Source organism: Plectropomus leopardus, chromosome 23 (assembly GCF_026936395.1).
Source record: "Plectropomus leopardus strain MGB_pleo_1.0 chromosome 23, ASM2693639v1, whole genome shotgun sequence".
Taxonomy (NCBI): domain Eukaryota; kingdom Metazoa; phylum Chordata; class Actinopteri; order Perciformes; family Serranidae; genus Plectropomus; species Plectropomus leopardus.
In genome coordinates, this window is record NC_142198.1 from 8,437,501 (window position 1) to 8,454,755 (window position 17,255).

At 39.8% G+C, this 17,255-nt stretch overlaps 1 protein-coding gene across 13 annotated transcripts in view; it reads left to right on the forward strand.

The window, feature by feature from the left end:
* mark2b (MAP/microtubule affinity-regulating kinase 2b) overlaps positions 1 to 17,255 on the forward strand; it is a 64,933-nt gene that overhangs the window by 32,043 nt on the left and 15,635 nt on the right. For 7 of the 13 annotated variants that reach the window (XM_042511956.2, XM_042511960.2, XM_042511957.2 and 4 more), the window contains 8 exons: positions 479 to 598; positions 1,680 to 1,782; positions 1,968 to 2,080; positions 2,473 to 2,547; positions 2,880 to 2,937; positions 3,996 to 4,144; positions 6,025 to 6,119; positions 11,106 to 11,246. In XM_042511956.2, the coding sequence (XP_042367890.2) occupies positions 479 to 598; positions 1,680 to 1,782; positions 1,968 to 2,080; positions 2,473 to 2,547; positions 2,880 to 2,937; positions 3,996 to 4,144; positions 6,025 to 6,119; positions 11,106 to 11,246 (854 nt within the window). Of the gene's footprint in view, positions 1 to 478; positions 599 to 1,679; positions 1,783 to 1,967; positions 2,081 to 2,472; positions 2,548 to 2,879; positions 2,938 to 3,995; positions 4,145 to 6,024; positions 6,120 to 11,105; positions 11,247 to 16,669; positions 16,718 to 17,255 lie in introns of all 13 variants that reach the window. The other 6 variants (XM_042511955.2, XM_088073602.1, XM_088073600.1 and 3 more) reach the window with 5 other exon arrangements.

The window sequence follows — 17,255 nt, forward strand, 5'->3', positions numbered from 1 at the left end:
AATTTATGCACAGGTGAAAAAAAATGCAACATCTACACATTTTTGTTTTTTAAAATTTTAACCAACGTGGCCTTCACTCTAACAATATATTACAGATATTGCGTTAAATATGCTGCGCCTTCTTCTCTGAATAATTTATAAAAGAAATGAAAAGAAATTGTCTGAGCTGGGGGAGTCTAAGTCAGTCGACATGTCAACGTGATTGCTTCTCAAATTGTAACTAAAATCGTTTTAGAAGATTGCACTTGTTTATGTATTTGTATTGTATTTTAACTGGATGCTAAGTTTGCTTATTTGTGGTGTGGGCAGTTGTACTTGTCTGTTTGTGTTTATGTTTTTACAAAGTTTATGCTGCCCTTTTGTTGAGGTCGCTCTTGAAAAAGACATTTTAAATCTCAGTGAGACTTATCAGGTGAATGAAGTTTATATCATTATCATTAGAATCTGCTGCTGACTTTATGCACTTGTCCATCTACAGGAACTGAGAGAGCGTGTGCTACGCGGTAAATACAGGATTCCTTTCTACATGTCGACCGACTGCGAGAACTTGCTCAAAAAGTTCCTCATTCTGAACCCCTCCAAAAGAGGCAGCCTCGAGGTACGCTGCACGGCACGCACACACACACACACACACACACACACACACACACACACACAAAACACAAAATAAATCACATGGATTAAATACAAAACATTAAAGCGTCTTGAATATATTGTAGCGGTGAGATCTATATTTATTTAAATTTCATTTTCAAAGTGAACAAGATCTAAAATCTTTTATTTAACCTTAAAAAATTTGCAGACTGAAAACAAAACCAGAATTGTCCATCTCTTAATAGCTCAGTTATTGTTATATAATTATTTGCTGCTCTAATGGTGTATGTAGCACACACAGTACTATTCTGAACACCTGGACTTGCTTCAGCAGCTGTATGCGAGTTTGTTGCTGAAGTGTTAAGTTCTTTTTGAAGGCATAGTAAATACTTGTTAGTTTGGGAGTTATGAGTCACTAAATCAGGTTGGGGTAAAAGTAATTACACTTTACAAGTATTGCTTGCCATTTACCAGATTCCCATTAACAATTTGGATTAAAAACTAAGTACTGCTACTAATTTTGGATTCCCCTGTCTCTGCTGGATCCGCTAAATGTTTAATGGCAACTCTGCAAAAATCCAGCTTCAGTGTCAAAATTCAGTCCTGTCTCTGTTACATTTTTACCTGCCATAAAGTCTACATTTCTATGTATCTAGCAGATTGATATCGTTCAGTTTTCCACACTTTTCCCCTTCACACTCTGTTTTTATCAGCATAGCCGTGCCTTCATTTTAGAGCCTGTTTATTAAAGGTCACACCCCTGGTTTGCTTCTTCAGGAAAAAAGACATTTGCATATTGAAGATAAAATACACCTTGCTATGCCCATCAAGGAAAAAAACTAAAATTGTCAAGATTAGTGGAGTAAACAGATGAATAATGTAGAATTAATTTCATCATGTTTAGCTGACTGCTGCATCCTCTTCATTGTGCTGTCAGTTTGTGTTGAAGTGACTCTTGTACTAATCTCTTTACCCTCTCTTTTTTCTCCTCTCCGCTCTCATTCCTTAACCATTCCCTCTCCCTTCCCTCTATTGTCTCTGACATCTCATGTCACCCTGTAACCGTTTGTTTTGCTTTCTTCCAGCAGCAGATAATGAGGGACCGGTGGATGAACGTGGGCCACGAGGACGAAGAGCTCAAACCCTACATCGAACCCCAGCCAGATTATAAGGACCCCAGGAGGACAGGTAGGAGTAGAAATGCACTCAGAAATGATAAATGTATTCCTTCTTTCACCCACGTACAGGCACACCTCAGTACAGATGTTATCACACACACACACACACACACACACAGATAATTTAACTTATGGGGAATAATGGACCTGCAGGAATTTTATTGTTGTAATGATGCACTGTTTTTGTGTGTGCAGATATCATGCTGCAGATGGGATTCTCTCAGGAGGAGATTCAGGACTCGCTGGTGAACCAGAAGTACAATGATGTGATGGCTACATACCTGCTACTGGACTATAGGAACTCTGAGGTACACTGTTTCTTTCTCACACCTACACACCGTTGCTTTTTCACAGTACCTTGCCAGTTGTTATTATTGGAGCTCTCTAAGCCGCATGTTATACAGTAAACTGCCAAACTACCCAGCTCCCGTCTGTTCATTATATACAACAAAATGTAGGGCTTCACTTTTATTTTGCATACAAGCCACCAGAGCATACAATTTGCTGTCATCTCTGAATTTGATATATATACATAATTATATCTTCATGCTCAAAACATTTCAGTATTCTAATAACAGTAGCGTGTTTTTTTTTTTCAAGGTCTATTTTTAGTTCTTTGTGTTTGTTGGACCCACATCGCAGTCTCTGTGGGCCTCCTCCTGATGCTCGCATATTAAGATCCTTTTTTTTTCTCCTTCAGCTGGATGAAAGTGGCATCAAGCCCCGGCCAGGATGTGATGTAAGCAACATAAACGCCCCCTCCCCGCCTCATAAGGTACAATGAGAACACATAACGTCTGCTGCTAACACATATTGAGGTCTCCCAACTCCAGCCAGTGACACAAGAGCCCTGACATGACCTCCTATTTTTACCAAAGACACTTTGGGGATCTACTCTGATGTAGGTCACTTTTAGGTTACCGTACAGGTACATGTGAACCACAGCAGCCGCTGCCTTCCCCAGATGCTTGAAATTTTGTTTCATACGCGAATGACTCTCAAGATAAACAGCGGCTGTAAATGCAGCTTCTACTTACATCCCAATGTGTGTAAACACTGACGTGAAGAATGCCACACTGACCTGTATGTCCATCTCATCTCTCTAAGGTACAGCGCAGTGTGTCGTCTAACCAGAAGCCTCAGAACCGCAGAGCCACCGACCAGGGTGAGATTGGTGTGTGACAGGGAGGAGGGGGAGAAGCTGGTGTGTTAGAGAGGGTTAGATGTGGATGGATCAGGTTGAGATGGTCATTTATCAGGAGCTCAGTGCCAGCACATAGTCATTTTTTCAAATTTTCTTCCTAAAAAAGAGTGAGTGTGATTTAAATCCTGATGTATGCTGAGATGGTTTCCAGCCCTGGCATACTAAAGCTGAAGGAAAATAATATAAGGAAAAGTTTCTCTCAAGTCCCAAAAAACTTTTTGGAAGTATCAGATTCTGTAACCATGCGGTGAAATGAGGGGGAAGAGGCAGAGTAGATTGAAAAAGAATGTGTGTGTGTGTGTGTGTGTGTGTGTGTGTGTGTGTGTACACATATCTATACTTGTATATGCATGTGTGTCAATGTATGTATGCATGGGCATATGTTGTTCGTATACATGTAGGAGTGTATGCATGTATATGTATAGAAATATATAGAGGTTTTATCTTATATTTACTTATTTATTTACTTTTTAAATGTATATTCTGGTTTAAAAAGGAAAAAAAACAACAACAAAAAGAGGAGTACTGCAGAGTATGTAATGCTGGTTTAAAACAGTTTGAATTGTATCAAAAACAGTTCTTGTATCTTTCAGTTATGTATCTTTTTTGCTGTAGATTGTAATTGACGGCAAAAAACTGGCAATGTTATGATTGTATGCAATTCTCTTAAAATAGAGAAAAAACAAAATGAAGAGCTGAATAACAATTGAGAGGTGACAGTATATATTGACATAAAGGTTGAAGTGAAAGAGTTGGATTGAGTGATGTAGATGTACAGTAGAAGGGAGAGAGGGTGGAGTCGAAAGAAGATGAGATTGATTTCAGTGTGGAGGGTCAGTGAAGCAGATTGATGATAGAAACCCACAAAAAAAAAAACTGAGAATTGAGTGACGACAGAGAAATGACAAATAAGTGGCAGAGCAGAGGATGGTGCAGATGGGGAGGAAAGGAAGATGTCTAATGTTCGAGTACAACAAGTGATGACCTTACTGATGCACTCCCTCTCGTTCTTTCTCCAGGCTCCTCCTACTCTAAGAGGGGTCAATCAGACAACCGGACTGCAGGGGAGGATTCTGGGAGGAAAGGTTCATCGGGCAGCTCCACTAACAAGGTGCCGGCTAGTCCTCTGGTCTCCTCTGACCGCAAGAAGAGCGCCACGCCCTCCACTGTAAGATCAAACACCAACACTGCTCACATAACATTTGCAATAGAGGTGCATTGATACATTGATCTGGATCGACATATTGATTCAGTGATCAAAGATGCAATATCACTGATGACACCTCCCTCCTAAACAGTTGAACAGTGCTTGCAACTTAGTGCCAGGCAGACATCGGGAAGCAGCCAAAAACAAGACACAATGAGGATATTTACTGATATTGTCTCATTTTGATCAGAATTAAATGGGATAGAAATTGTATGAGGCATTTGTGATATCACAAAACAAGGCGTCTTTGTCCAAAGAAATGATATAGTATCATATTGTGGAGGAACTTGTGACTTACACCCCTATTATGCAACAATCAAAGTCTCCATCAAAAGCACATTAAATTGAGCGTATTGATTTGTTGTGGTTGCCACTTCCCCAGTGTTACCAAATAGAGATACACAGATTCGCAGACAAAATACACACTGCATTTGTTGTAAATACACAGTTTCCACAGTCATCTTTGTACTTAGTGTAATAATATGGACAAGTGCATAAAAGTCAGCAGCAGATTCTAATGATAATGATTTAAACGTCTAATATCAGCCGTATTATCATGATGGTCCAAAGATCAAAACAAATGTTTGTTACTGATTAAACAAATGAAATAAATGGCCATATAACTAAGTTGAATTACAAAACTGGAGGTGTGCCTCATGTTCAAGGTTATGCTGGATTATTTTTATACCATCTGATTTAGTCTTTTGTCATTGTAACTGAAGCCTTTTCCACTTTTCATGACTGCATTACAGTTAAATAATATCATTTTGGACTTACTGTTTATGTCCATCTTAAATGCATTAGTAATACACAGACTTTATGCCATTTTGTTTGCCACTTTATCACATTTTGACTTGTCATAGTAAGAAAAACACAGGTTGCAAGTAATAAATTATTTCTCTATCCAAGTTTCCCACTAAGCCATAAAAGTGAGCCCGAATCCACACTACCAAGACGCCCGACACTGTTGCACCTGTGCTTTTCCTACTGCTCATGTTAAAATATGTCCTGTGAAAATGCCTTTTTGTATTTTCTCACTATCATCCAGCTCTGTCAAACACTAACTGAGTAGTGCCTGGCCACGGTTTTAGCAAGTGATATAATGTAAAACAGTCCATCCAATTATTTTCAAGTATAAAGCTAAAATCTCAAGTTGAATTTTTTTTTTTTTATATATATAAGTGACCGAAAGTGTTTAAATGTGTTCCATGTCTCCTAACTGAAATTGTTTCATACATTTTGTGCAGAAAGCCATACATGAAATTTAAAGTCCACACATCTGCACTGCTGTTTTCATTTAATTCTCTGGACTGTGTGGACGTATGCACGCTGACTGACACCGCTGTCACTCTCTTGTTAACGTCGTCACACCCTGTTTGGGCGGGGCAACTTATCATTTTTATTATTGTGTGGACTCCAGTGACATTGTGTAATTCCCAACATAGCTCCACCCAGCCTCAACCTGAGCAGATGGCTGATGTGTCAGTTTAAAGGAACACACCTGTGTGTGGGTGTGCAGAGCCTTTAAAAGACCATTCAAGGATACTGAAATGAAAGTGAACGATCATTTTTAATTGTATGAAGTTCTTTTTGACAAGCCACGAAAACATTTTTTTACAGGCAGTATTCTTAAGGCCTGATTTGGTGAAGCTTTAATTCATTTTAGGCAATTAAGGACCCTGTGCTGATGGGGAAGCTTGCTCAAGGCTGTTCCAGTAATAACTGGTCAACTTTAATGCACTGTCCACTGCAGTGGCCTGTCCCTGTCTTAAACTCTGTCACAATCTTAAACGTTTCAATAATTACAACATTCCTCTCATTTTATTCCTCTCTCCCTACAGAATAGCATCCTGTCCACCGGTACCGGTCGCAGTCGGAACTCTCCTCTGACTGAGAGAGCCACGCTGGGCCAGGGCATACAGAACGGCAAGGACAGGTACACACACACACACATTATTATTTACACAAACTCACAATTTTAAAAGACTGATGTTTTCAAAAAGACACAGGCAGGTACAGTTCCAATCTTTCTCACGCACACTCTTACTCTCATGTCACTGACAACTCAAGGAGAAGCAGTGAGGCAGCGCAGCTCCCTCACTCACACACACACACACACACACACACACACACACACACACACACACACACACACACACACATATAATATAAACACACTCACCATGGTTTGTGAATGAAGCGGTGCCACAGCTGTCTCAGTGACTGAATCCCAGACCTTGGCTGGTACTCTCCAGAGCTCTGCCAGCTGGCTCAGGGAGGCCCACAAGCTTTCCCCCTGGGGTGGGGTGAGCCCTCCTGGACAAGGAAATCAGGCTCCCTTGGGAATTTAGGCCAAACCTCCAGTAGATTACAGATTACCCATGATGGGCTGATGGAGGACTGCCAGTCAGAGCAGTGGCAGGGTTCGATGGATTCGCACACCCGCTTTCACATAAGCAGGTTTACTTACTGACACACAGAGATCTCATTCGCCCTGTAAACTTTCTTCTTTCTGTTCTTCTCCTTTCACAAATTGCACTTTTTCAATTAAATACAATTTTTAATCAAGGTTTTTGCTCAACGCCAGATCAGCGGTTAACAGAAGGCTAAAACGGCAATAATCTTCATTCAATCATTTTTATTTATTTCTATGTCATGCTTTTTTGGGCCCATTTGACACAAGGTTATAAAACACCATTTTTTAATATATACTGCATATACAAAATCAAATTTGGAAAAGAAAAAGAAACACAACACAGTTTAAAAAAAGGATTACTTTTTTGAGAAAATAAAATAAATGGCATAAAGTCTATCATAGAGTGCCCCAGGAATGAGTCCTAAAACGGAAATGAGTTAGCATTTCAGCACTCCTGGTTACCTTGTCTCGAAGTAGACAAAGCTCTGTGGTTAACACAAGCTTGAAAGACTTTCTCGTTCTGTTCTACGACGTAAAACTTGAACCAAATACACCACTCATGGATTTTGAAGCTTTTATGTGTCTGAAAACAGGCAGTTGCTAATAAGTGGCTAAATGACACTACAGAGCATCATCACAGCAAACCCCACCCAACAGATTTTCAGCTTTGTAGCTATGGCGATGCAACAGTAGTGCATTTTGTTTAAAGCCTAATGTTAGCGTTTACCTCTTGAGATTGCATTTAAGCTTCAAAAATCACAAAAGTGGTGTCCATTTGTGAAGATCTTGTTGAACAAAACATGCAAGTATCATAAATGTTTGTTTGCCGCAGAGCTTATTCTCGCCAATGATTCAAAATCCAGAGGAAAAGTCCTGTAGGATTTTTCACGAGGAAACCAGGGCGACGCTGATTTGCGGGTTGGACTACACAAAAGTGTCATCCCTGGGGCACTCTCTTGGGTTTAGCCACAAATCAACCTCCCTTCTTTTTCACTCCACTTCCGTTAGATTGTGGTATCAAGGATAGTGATACTCCCTCCCTCTTTTCCTTTCTCATTTCATCCTTCCACCTTTCCTTTCTTCCTCAACCACTTTTAAATTATTCCACTGCGAACAAGTTTTTGTCCGGTTTGGATTTATTTGACTGCAGACTTTTAAATCTCCATTCAGAGGCCATAAAGGCACATCTTCACGCGTTAATTTTAGGTGTCGGTTGAAGTCGTCCAGTTTGTCACCCGGGGTTTGTAAATCTCTGGTGCTGAAAACTCCTCAAGCGCGTCCGCACATACAGTCACGCACACATCACTCATGCCTAACCAGCCATATGCTTTGTGTGCTTCTTCATTAAACATTAAGGCATAATCCCTACTACAATGCAGTGTTCATTGTCATTACTGCTTTATTACCTGTTCATGAATCAGTCTCAAATGACCCCCTCGTTCCCAATATAGTGCCCTGCTTCTAATGTGGTAAAATCATTCAGTTGAGTTAATACACAGACTAAAAGTTTTAAGAAATCTTGCCATTTTTTTCTCATCATCTTTCGGTCTTTGCACTAAAAGTGACGATGTGGTCATTTGAGACAGCATTGGGGTTTTTTTGTTGTTTTTTTTAGCTATGTGGGTCCATGGTAGGCTGTGCTAACTTAGTGGTTGTCATCTGCTTTGATTTGAAAGTTACTTCATTTGATCATCATTAATGCTTTGAAGTTTGGGCTTTTATACTTGTTACACCCCCACCCCTTCCCCAATTTTCCTTTATCCCTTTCCGTCTTTTCCTAATTTTCTTCGTTTGGTGTTCTTTTATCTGCGTCTGAGCTCTTGTCCCTATGGATCTTAAGTCACTCACATTTTCTTGGCACCTCTTTTCTGTTTTTTTTTCTTTCCTCCTTGTCTTTATATTAATCTTTCTTCTCTTTCTTTTTGTCCCTTCTCTCTAAGGAGATTAGGAGGACTTGTGATGGAATATTAACTCTTAGTGGCACTATATGGTCCCTGTACTTGCCTCTTAATAGGCTTACACATAACACAGAAATATCTACACACACACTGAGGCTGTACATGTACAAACTCATTGACACACACACACACACACACACACACACAAGCTTAAACATACATGGCGCACATGCTCAAACTCTTGCCACACACTGGGTTGTCCAGTGAATGCAGTTATTTTTCCATCACTAGCCGCGCTAATCCTAGTCAGAAAGAGTGTGTGTTTCTCTCGGCTATGTGTTTGTTTTCTGTGTAATTAGCAGCTGTTTGGTTGACCTCTATAAATGTCCCTCTCTCTCTCTCTCTCTCTTTCTCTCTAGTCGCTCGTTCCTCTGTTCTCTCTTCATCTATCTCTCTCCCTCTGGTACCACTCTCCCTTGTCTCTTACTGTGTTTGTTTCTGTGTGTGGATAAAGTCAAGTTAGAGCTGTCAGTAATGTGTGGAGCTTTGTAGCCCGTGGCAACCTCGTTGATTAAGAGAGGGTTTCAGGAAATAGCCGGTGTAGTTATTGATTGTAGTTATTCATTCAGTGAACTGTTCTTTGTTACAGATGTGGTTAACAGAACACAATAAAGGATTGAAAAAACAGGAGACGGGTCAAATACGTAAAACTTTATGTTCAGAGTTCAGGGGGTTATCTCATAGCAGGACAGTGAAAGCAGCCTTATTTTCTGATTTTTTTTTTCGCAATGAAAAACTTAAGCACCTTAGCTGTTCATTAAAAGAGCAAAACATAATTGGTTTTAATGCAGATTTTAAGTGTTTGTCTTGTAGGTTTGAAACTAACAGCTGTTTTTTATGATGAATCAATCTGCAAATAATTTGCTTAATTCATTTAACATTTTATTAGTAAAATAGATATCTGAAAATTCAGATTTTTGCAGATATCAAATTGCTTATCTTTCGGACCAACAGGCCAAATTGCAAAGGTATTTAATTTCCTATCACGAGTTTGGAGATTAAAAAACAACCAAATATCTATATTAATATGAGTTTTGACTTTCCTGAAATGCTCAAAAAAAGTTGCTTCTTTGTCACTCAATTAATCAGCTGATTGTTTCAGCTCTTGTGTCTGAAATAGTAATACTTTATAAAATATATGGTATATAATCATACTTTATTTGTACAGTAGGGTTGCACAATCTATTTTTTTTTATTCTCATTGCAATGTCAGCTTGTGCCTAATATTTTTTGAGTTTATTGAAAGAGTGCACTTCAAAAAAGTAACTATCCTCTTTTTAATTGGTGTCATTGTGTTCAGTTTAATGGTCAATTTGTTTAAAAAAGAATATGTGGAATTATTTTTATTCATTTTCTTTTAATTCAACGAGCAATTTCTTGTATTTTGGCATACTGAGAGCAGCAGGACAACAGAACTGACTACGCTTTAATATCGGTCTGAGTTCCCCTGGATGCTTAAAAAGTCTTGGAAGGCATTGAATTCATACATTTTTTTTTTTCAAAAGGCCTCAGTTAGTAATTAGATGTCCAAAATCAAACTTTTAAAAATGCCAAGACATTGGAGGAAGAGTCAGTACAAGACATTGCATAAGAGGCTCGTATTGTACACAAAAATGTTTAAACTTGGCATGATGGGAATCAAATGATTGAAGTATTTTGGTAGTTTTTCCAATTTTGGTTATTGTAAGTATTAGGTGGCATTTAAAAAGTCTTAAAGTCTTAAATCTTAGGCTCTAAGAAACCCTGTTCTGTATATTGCAGGTCATATCTTTATCAGGGTATTCCACAAAATTATCACAGATTGCATTTTTCCTCATATTATGCAGCCCTACTGTATGTACATTATTATTTACTATATTTAAAAATATATTTACGCACTGAAACTGAATTTGTATGAAAAATACGGTTGAAGTTAATTTTACATAATACCAAACAGCTTTAAACCATGCCAGTTATATATTTTTCCAGTATGTAGTATAGTAGTATAAACTGACTTTGTCCATGTAATTTGTCTTGAGAGTGTTTCCAGTCTTTGTAGCCAATAGAAAAGTGTGTGTCAAAGTTGGTCTTTTGTGCTCTGCCTTTTGTATCGGGTCGATTTTACATGAAAACATAAAGGCACACAAACAGTCGGCTTTTGATTTGGGTTTGTGATTGCTTTTTGTAAAACCACAATGAAGCAATTTTAGCAGCGAAAAAGACCAACTTTTCTTCTTTGTTCGTGTCCTCTTGCTCTGTGTGTTGTCTCTTTGTGTCTCTACTTCCTCTCTTCTTCCCTCCCCCCTCCCTCCCCCCTTACTGTGTTTGATAAGTGCTGCTGCTAACCATGCTCCACCTCACCTCCCTGCCCACCCACACACAAACCCCGCCCGCTGTGTGTGAATGTGTGTATGCGTCATGCTCGTATGTATGTTTGATTGTGTTACTGTCTGTCATCCTGTGTTGGTCACGTTTGTGGGTGTGTCTGGGTTTGTGTATGTGCGCGTGCGTGTGTGTGTGTGTGTGCGTTGGGCGGGGCACTCCTCCTGTTCCTCCCCCCTCCTCCCAGCCTAAACACTCCGGGCTCCCGCGCCTCTACTGCCTCGGCCGCTGCCGTCCTCTCCTCCTCCTCCTCGCGTCCCCGACACCACAAGTCCCTGTCCTCCTCCAATCATCCATGCCCCTCTGACCTGCACGCACCACGGCCCAGGCAAGTCTCTCACTCACTCTCACACACACAAACACACACTCACAGACACATGCTCACAGCTCCCTCAGCCCCTTTCAACACGTACCACTTTACTCAGCACAGATCATCATCCTTCCCGCAAGAACTCGCAAAAAGGAAAAAGGAGAGATGAAGAAAGGATGAAATGATTTGTTGGCTTTTTGCAGCACTGCCATTTAAAAGGGAAATACCAATAATTTTGAAAAAACAACACTTAGACTACATTTTATTCCTTTTTACATAAATCCTGGCACACAGCAGTATCCTGGTTGCCAATATGTTCTCCCCCTTAATTGTGAAATTGATCATAGAGGTTGATTTTCCTCCCTAAAGAGTAGCTCTTTTACTTAACACAAACTGCTCTGCTTGCCAACATCCACCTCACATACACATTCACATGAGCAAACCTAACACATTTCTCCTGCTTCAACAGTTTGTGTGTCTCATTTATTCTCATATTCGTATAGTTTTTTGCTTTAAAATAGCCTTTAAACCCTTTGTTACCCAAGCAAATTGTCTTGATTTCTTTCAAAAACATGGGAAGAGGGCAACGAGCAACCGCAAGAAAAATTGGCCCAGGAAATAGCATGAAATCAGTAAAAAGTAACAAATAAAAATAACTTGAAAATAAGCAGTAAAACGGGCAGTGCTAAAAAATGCCTTTATGTTTTAAATATATAATTAAGAGAATTATAAAAACTGTTTTCTTGAAATTTTTTAAAAGATTATGTTTATGGGCATTTTATGCCTTTAATTGATAGAACAGACCAAGCGTGAAAGGAGGACAATATGTAGCTACGTGCCGAGGCCAGAATCAAACTCGCAGCCGCTGTGGCGAGGACACCGCCTCTGTGCATGGGGCACCGGCTCTTTACACTGAGCCACCACGCACCGCCATTTTCCTTTTTAAAATTACCATACAATCTCCAGCGAATTTTTAGAACATTTCCTTGTCACCTTTCACTATTTTTTTGCAGTTTGTTGGACATTGCCAAGTTGTTCGTTATAGGTTTTCCCGTAATTCTGAAAGAAATCAAACCAATTTTCTCAGGTTTCACAGGCTTAAATGCTAGTTAAAAGCATCTGAATGCGGCACATAAAAACTGATGTCAATCCAGGTGTTAAAGGGTTTATCAAGAAAAATGACAAATTAAAAAAAGACGTACATTTGCAAAGAGGTTTATTCGATAAGGAAATTTCAAGAAAAGTAAAATTGTTGCCCTAAAAAGAAGTTGAAAAGTCAGACCTGTGAAAAATATACACTTACATTCCTTACTTTTTAAGATGTGCACAGTTGTGGAAACGTATGCTGTTTAAATCTGCTGTAAAACTGCCAATCTACAGTAAAAGAAATTCCTCAAAAGTAATATATTTTTCCACATCGCAAGCCAGAATCAAGGTGGCTAAAAGAATAGAAGTCACAGTATCACATTGTGTCAAATTATTAAGGGTACAACAAATGCACAGTAAAAATCTGGTCTGTACTTTTCAAAACCACTCAATACCTGTTGCGCTAGCATAGAACATGGGGATGATTGATTTGTTTCACTGAGCGTCCGCAGACAGCCTTGGCTCAAAATATATTTAGAAAGATATGGCTGAGGGTAACAATACCTGCAAATATTGAAAAGATCCTTAACAAAAGACAAGAAAATGCTTTGTATATGAAAATGTTCAGCCTCCCTCCATATGAGCTTACCCAAAAACTTCTGTCATGAACCCAAGGAGGCTAAAAATAGCACACATGAAGAGCACCTGAGTGTACATGGTCTCTTTATTTGTAGCGCTGTCTGCTGTACCCCTCAAAAGAGCGTGTCCCAGCCGTCTTTGAATAGCCTCGGCCAGAACCAGGAAGTGAAGTTTTAGTGTAGCAGCAAAGAGACAACATGACACCCCCATATCTGCAGGCAAGAAATGCTTTGAGTTACTGTTGTGACTCAACACACTATTCTGAGTATCCACCTATATGTCTAACTGTATGTCTATTTGTGTGTTTGAACATCGATAGCGCAAAATACAGCAGTCAAATTCCATGTATGTGTACTCACTCACATGGCCATGAAAGCTGGTATATATTTACCACTACAACAGCTTCTTAGTGAGATGTCCAGCATTTCTAAGGCTACCTATCATCGACTCACCAGTTACTTAGCAACAGCCAGGAAGTAGATTGTGGAACTCTGAAAGCTGTACAAGCTAAACTCAGTGTTGACATATCTTGTCTCTGGCCAATCAGACACTCTCAAACCTCACGCTACCCAGCGAACTATGACTGAGCAGTCAGAGCGTCAGAACAAGATGAGCAGGTTTTTCACTGTACTGTACGTCCAACAGACAGCTGTTTTTTTTTTACTTGTTTGGTTTCGTGACTTGAATAACAAACAAACAGACATATTCAGAAAAGAGACCTTTATGGATGAGCAGGGATTAAGTTTCCGCATGCAGCGGCCTCAGGAGTTGATAAATTGTGCAGCAGGCCGGGCCTTTATACAAGGGTGGTTATTTGCTGTATACAGTGAGGTGTGCTGAGTATGTACCTTCTGTCTTTTTTCATTCTCATTTAAAAGAGCTGTATGCAACATTCAAAGCATTATAATAGCAGCAAACACATATTTGCAATGTAAAGATATAGTGGTGTTATCATGTCCATTTGCAGTCCACTTTTTACACAGAGGTTACGCTAAGGGCAGCTACGTCAAGCTAAGTAATTTCATTACAGTGCCTTTGCATTTATACACAAAAGTGTGTGTGTGTGTGTGTGTGTGTGTGTGTGTGTGTGTGTGAGAGAGAGAGAGAGAGAGAGAGAGGTTTTAGAAGCCGGCATCCGTCAAACATAAAAGAGGCACGACGGACGTTTAACGTCTTGCCTCTAGTGTGACATAACATACGCGTCGCTTTTTAAACATTAACAATGGCATAACACCTCAATAACAATAATTTACTGTCTTTAATACGGCAGCTGATCTTGTCCTCCGCTCGAAGGGTAACAAGCTCCTGGCTCGCACTCATAACACGCTGTCAAAACATTACACTGCATGATGTTTCCACCTCGAACAGGCAGTGTAAAAGGGACTTAAGATATGCGCAAAATGTGACATACAGCTCCTTTAAGTCATGACCCAAAGGTTTCGCAAAGTTCTGAAATCTCTTCATATTGTTTTATTCATTAGGGAAGGAAAAGTAAGAGAAATGTTTTTGCTGAAACTTCCCTTTAGCTTCTAAGACACCAGGACGCCAGGGGCACAGTGTAAACAGATTTGATCTGTTGACTGTAGCTTACAAGCCAAGGGACTGACATTGTAATATTAGCAGAGTTTTCTAGGTAAAAAAACATTACTCAGCATCTAAAATGACTAATGTTGACATTTTCAGGTAAGTCTCTGAGCTGTAAGCTGCATTAGTGAGAGGCTGTGTCAGAGGCAGAATGGCATCACCATCATGCTGATTCAAGGAAGTGACGGTCACTACTTTAGGAAAATAACAGCTGAAGTGAAATGGTTTAAATTAATGTATGCGAAGGCGCTCTCCATCCAGATGGATAGTCAGCAGTGGTTACACTTGTCATAATCATTAATCACATTCATAAAGACATCCCAAAAAACATCTGCCAAATGGTATTAGAGAAAAAGATTTTTTCAGAAGTGCTCTGGGGAGAACCAGACTAAACGCAGATGTGATAGTTGTGTTGGTGCATGTTATTGTGAAAATGTATCTGTGCAATCTGTAGCATGTGTCAGTATTTTGATGATTAATGTGCTTGATGTACATTTAGTTTTCTGGCATGTCGTGTTTGTCGACAAAAGGATTTTCCCTGGCTTGATCAAGAGAATTTCAGTTCCGTTTAAAGAAGTGGAGTCCCTTTTAAGGTTCCCACAGCCTCTGTTTTTTGTTCTCAAAGGTTGTTAAGTGCTCTCTTATACAGCCTCAATCTGCTATGTAAACCCACCTCAGTTATGAAGTTGCCCGGGAAAACCCCGTCTTCATCTATTAACCAAATAACTGTGGTGTGTCTCACTGAATGAGAGAAATGGAGTAATGACCCGACCGTGTCTTGTTGGTCATCTGTGTGTATTTGCTGTCTGTGTGCTTGGCTTGTGTGTGTGCTCTGTTGTGGTGCTTTGTTGTTTAGCTCGCCTGCTTGATAGCATCTGTTTCAAGGGCTACTTTGATATTTTTGAGTTTTAGTCCTATATTTTCCCCTGCCAGCCATGTGTCACAATATACAGTGGGAGGTCTGTGAATATGTTTCACAGATACCTTAAATTTTGTTTTATTTTTTTAGTATTTTTCAACCTGTACCCTATTTTCCCATGTTTCTGTGTTTAAGTGACTTATAAAAATAACAGTTTTTAAAAGTTTTCAGTGACAAGCCTGCAGCTGCAAAACAGGCTGTAAATTTCAGGGCGTGTTCACACCATCAGTGTACGTGAACTAAAAGTGCTTGTTTTTGTCAGTGACAGGCTTTGATTCATATTCTGTCTCATAACATTAGAGACAGACCTTAGATCATTTTTGTTTGACCAGAAACAGCCTTGAAATTGCTGTTGCCAAACTCACAGGCTCCATTTAAAACTAAATGATTTAAGCGTGTATAGAGACAACATATTTTCACATTTAACTGCATGAATTGAGAGTTTATTTCAACAAAACCAGAGCTGGTGATTGTTTGAGCAGTGGAAGTTGCGAGTTGCAAATTTTTCTTTTGTCGACTGAAGTGTGATTTACCATGATAAAATGACAGGTTTTTTTAAACAGAGTCTGGTGGGCAAGCTGATGGCAATTTCAGTGCTCTGGGTTTTTTTTTGTTTAAGATACATTTTTTGGCATTTTCGCCTTTGGATAGGACAGGAGATTGCTTGTGATTAATTGTCAAAGGGGGAGAGAGAGGGGAAGACATGTAGCAAAGGGCCACAAGCCAGAATCGAACCTGTGGCCGCTGCAGCTGCCGTTTTGATCAAATGAAAAGGATCTTCCTCTTTTCCAAAAAGGTGTACCTCTGTACGGACCCTTTCCATAAGCTGTCAGACACTTAGAATAACAATCTGTGCCTTTCAGTGGCAACAACCACCATTTTCAGTGCACATAAATTGATGGTGCAAACATGCAATGAGTGGTCACATTGTAGCCTCTCACTCAATAGACTTAGATACAAAAACATGGGAAAACAGGTTGAAAAATACCAAACTTGCCCTCTAAATGCTGTCTGTCTGTGCAAGTGACACATCAGCTCAGCCTCAGAGACCCCCACCCTATCTGTGACAGTTGTCTAGTGAACACTCCCCCCCTCGCCCCCCTTAAATGTCAGGCTAAAATACCAACAGAGCAAATGTCAAGGTGGCCCTCTGGCTGTAAGTGGTTTTGTCTGCTCTATGTTGAAGTCTCGTTCTGTTGCATGCGTCGTTCAGCAGTGAGCTTGGGCTGTTCAGAACCTGGTTGGGAACGCTGGAGAGAAGGTACCGCTCCAACACATAGACTGTACCCTAAGTGAGGAATAGGCACCTTTTTCTCAGAACATAATCTGTGCCGTGACGTCCTACCCATTCCTGTTTTATCCAGCTGTCCCCAGTTACCCTTCTGAAAAATGTTTGAAATTCTGCATGAGTATTCATGATGACGAGCTGCAATGAAGTGATGCTGCACACGGGCAGCCACATTTGTATAACCCAGAGGTGCTGTCTACAATATGCAAATCAAGCATGCTTAGACTGAAAAATATCCAGCTGCACCATGAAAACACATCAGCCCCCATCCACATCTTGCAACAGCGCCTAATATCACACCTTTGGAATACTTACAGTCCGTAACTAATCTTTCCTTAAGTGACCTTGGAAAGCCCTTATATGTTGATATTTGAAAATATTACAGCTGTTTCCCTTTTTGCAGTATGTAGTCTTTCCCAATCAATCAGTCATCTTCATAACTAGAATATGTCACACCGGTTCCCACTAACCTGTCAGATCCAGCCTTTCTCTCCTTGCCTCTGTGTTCATA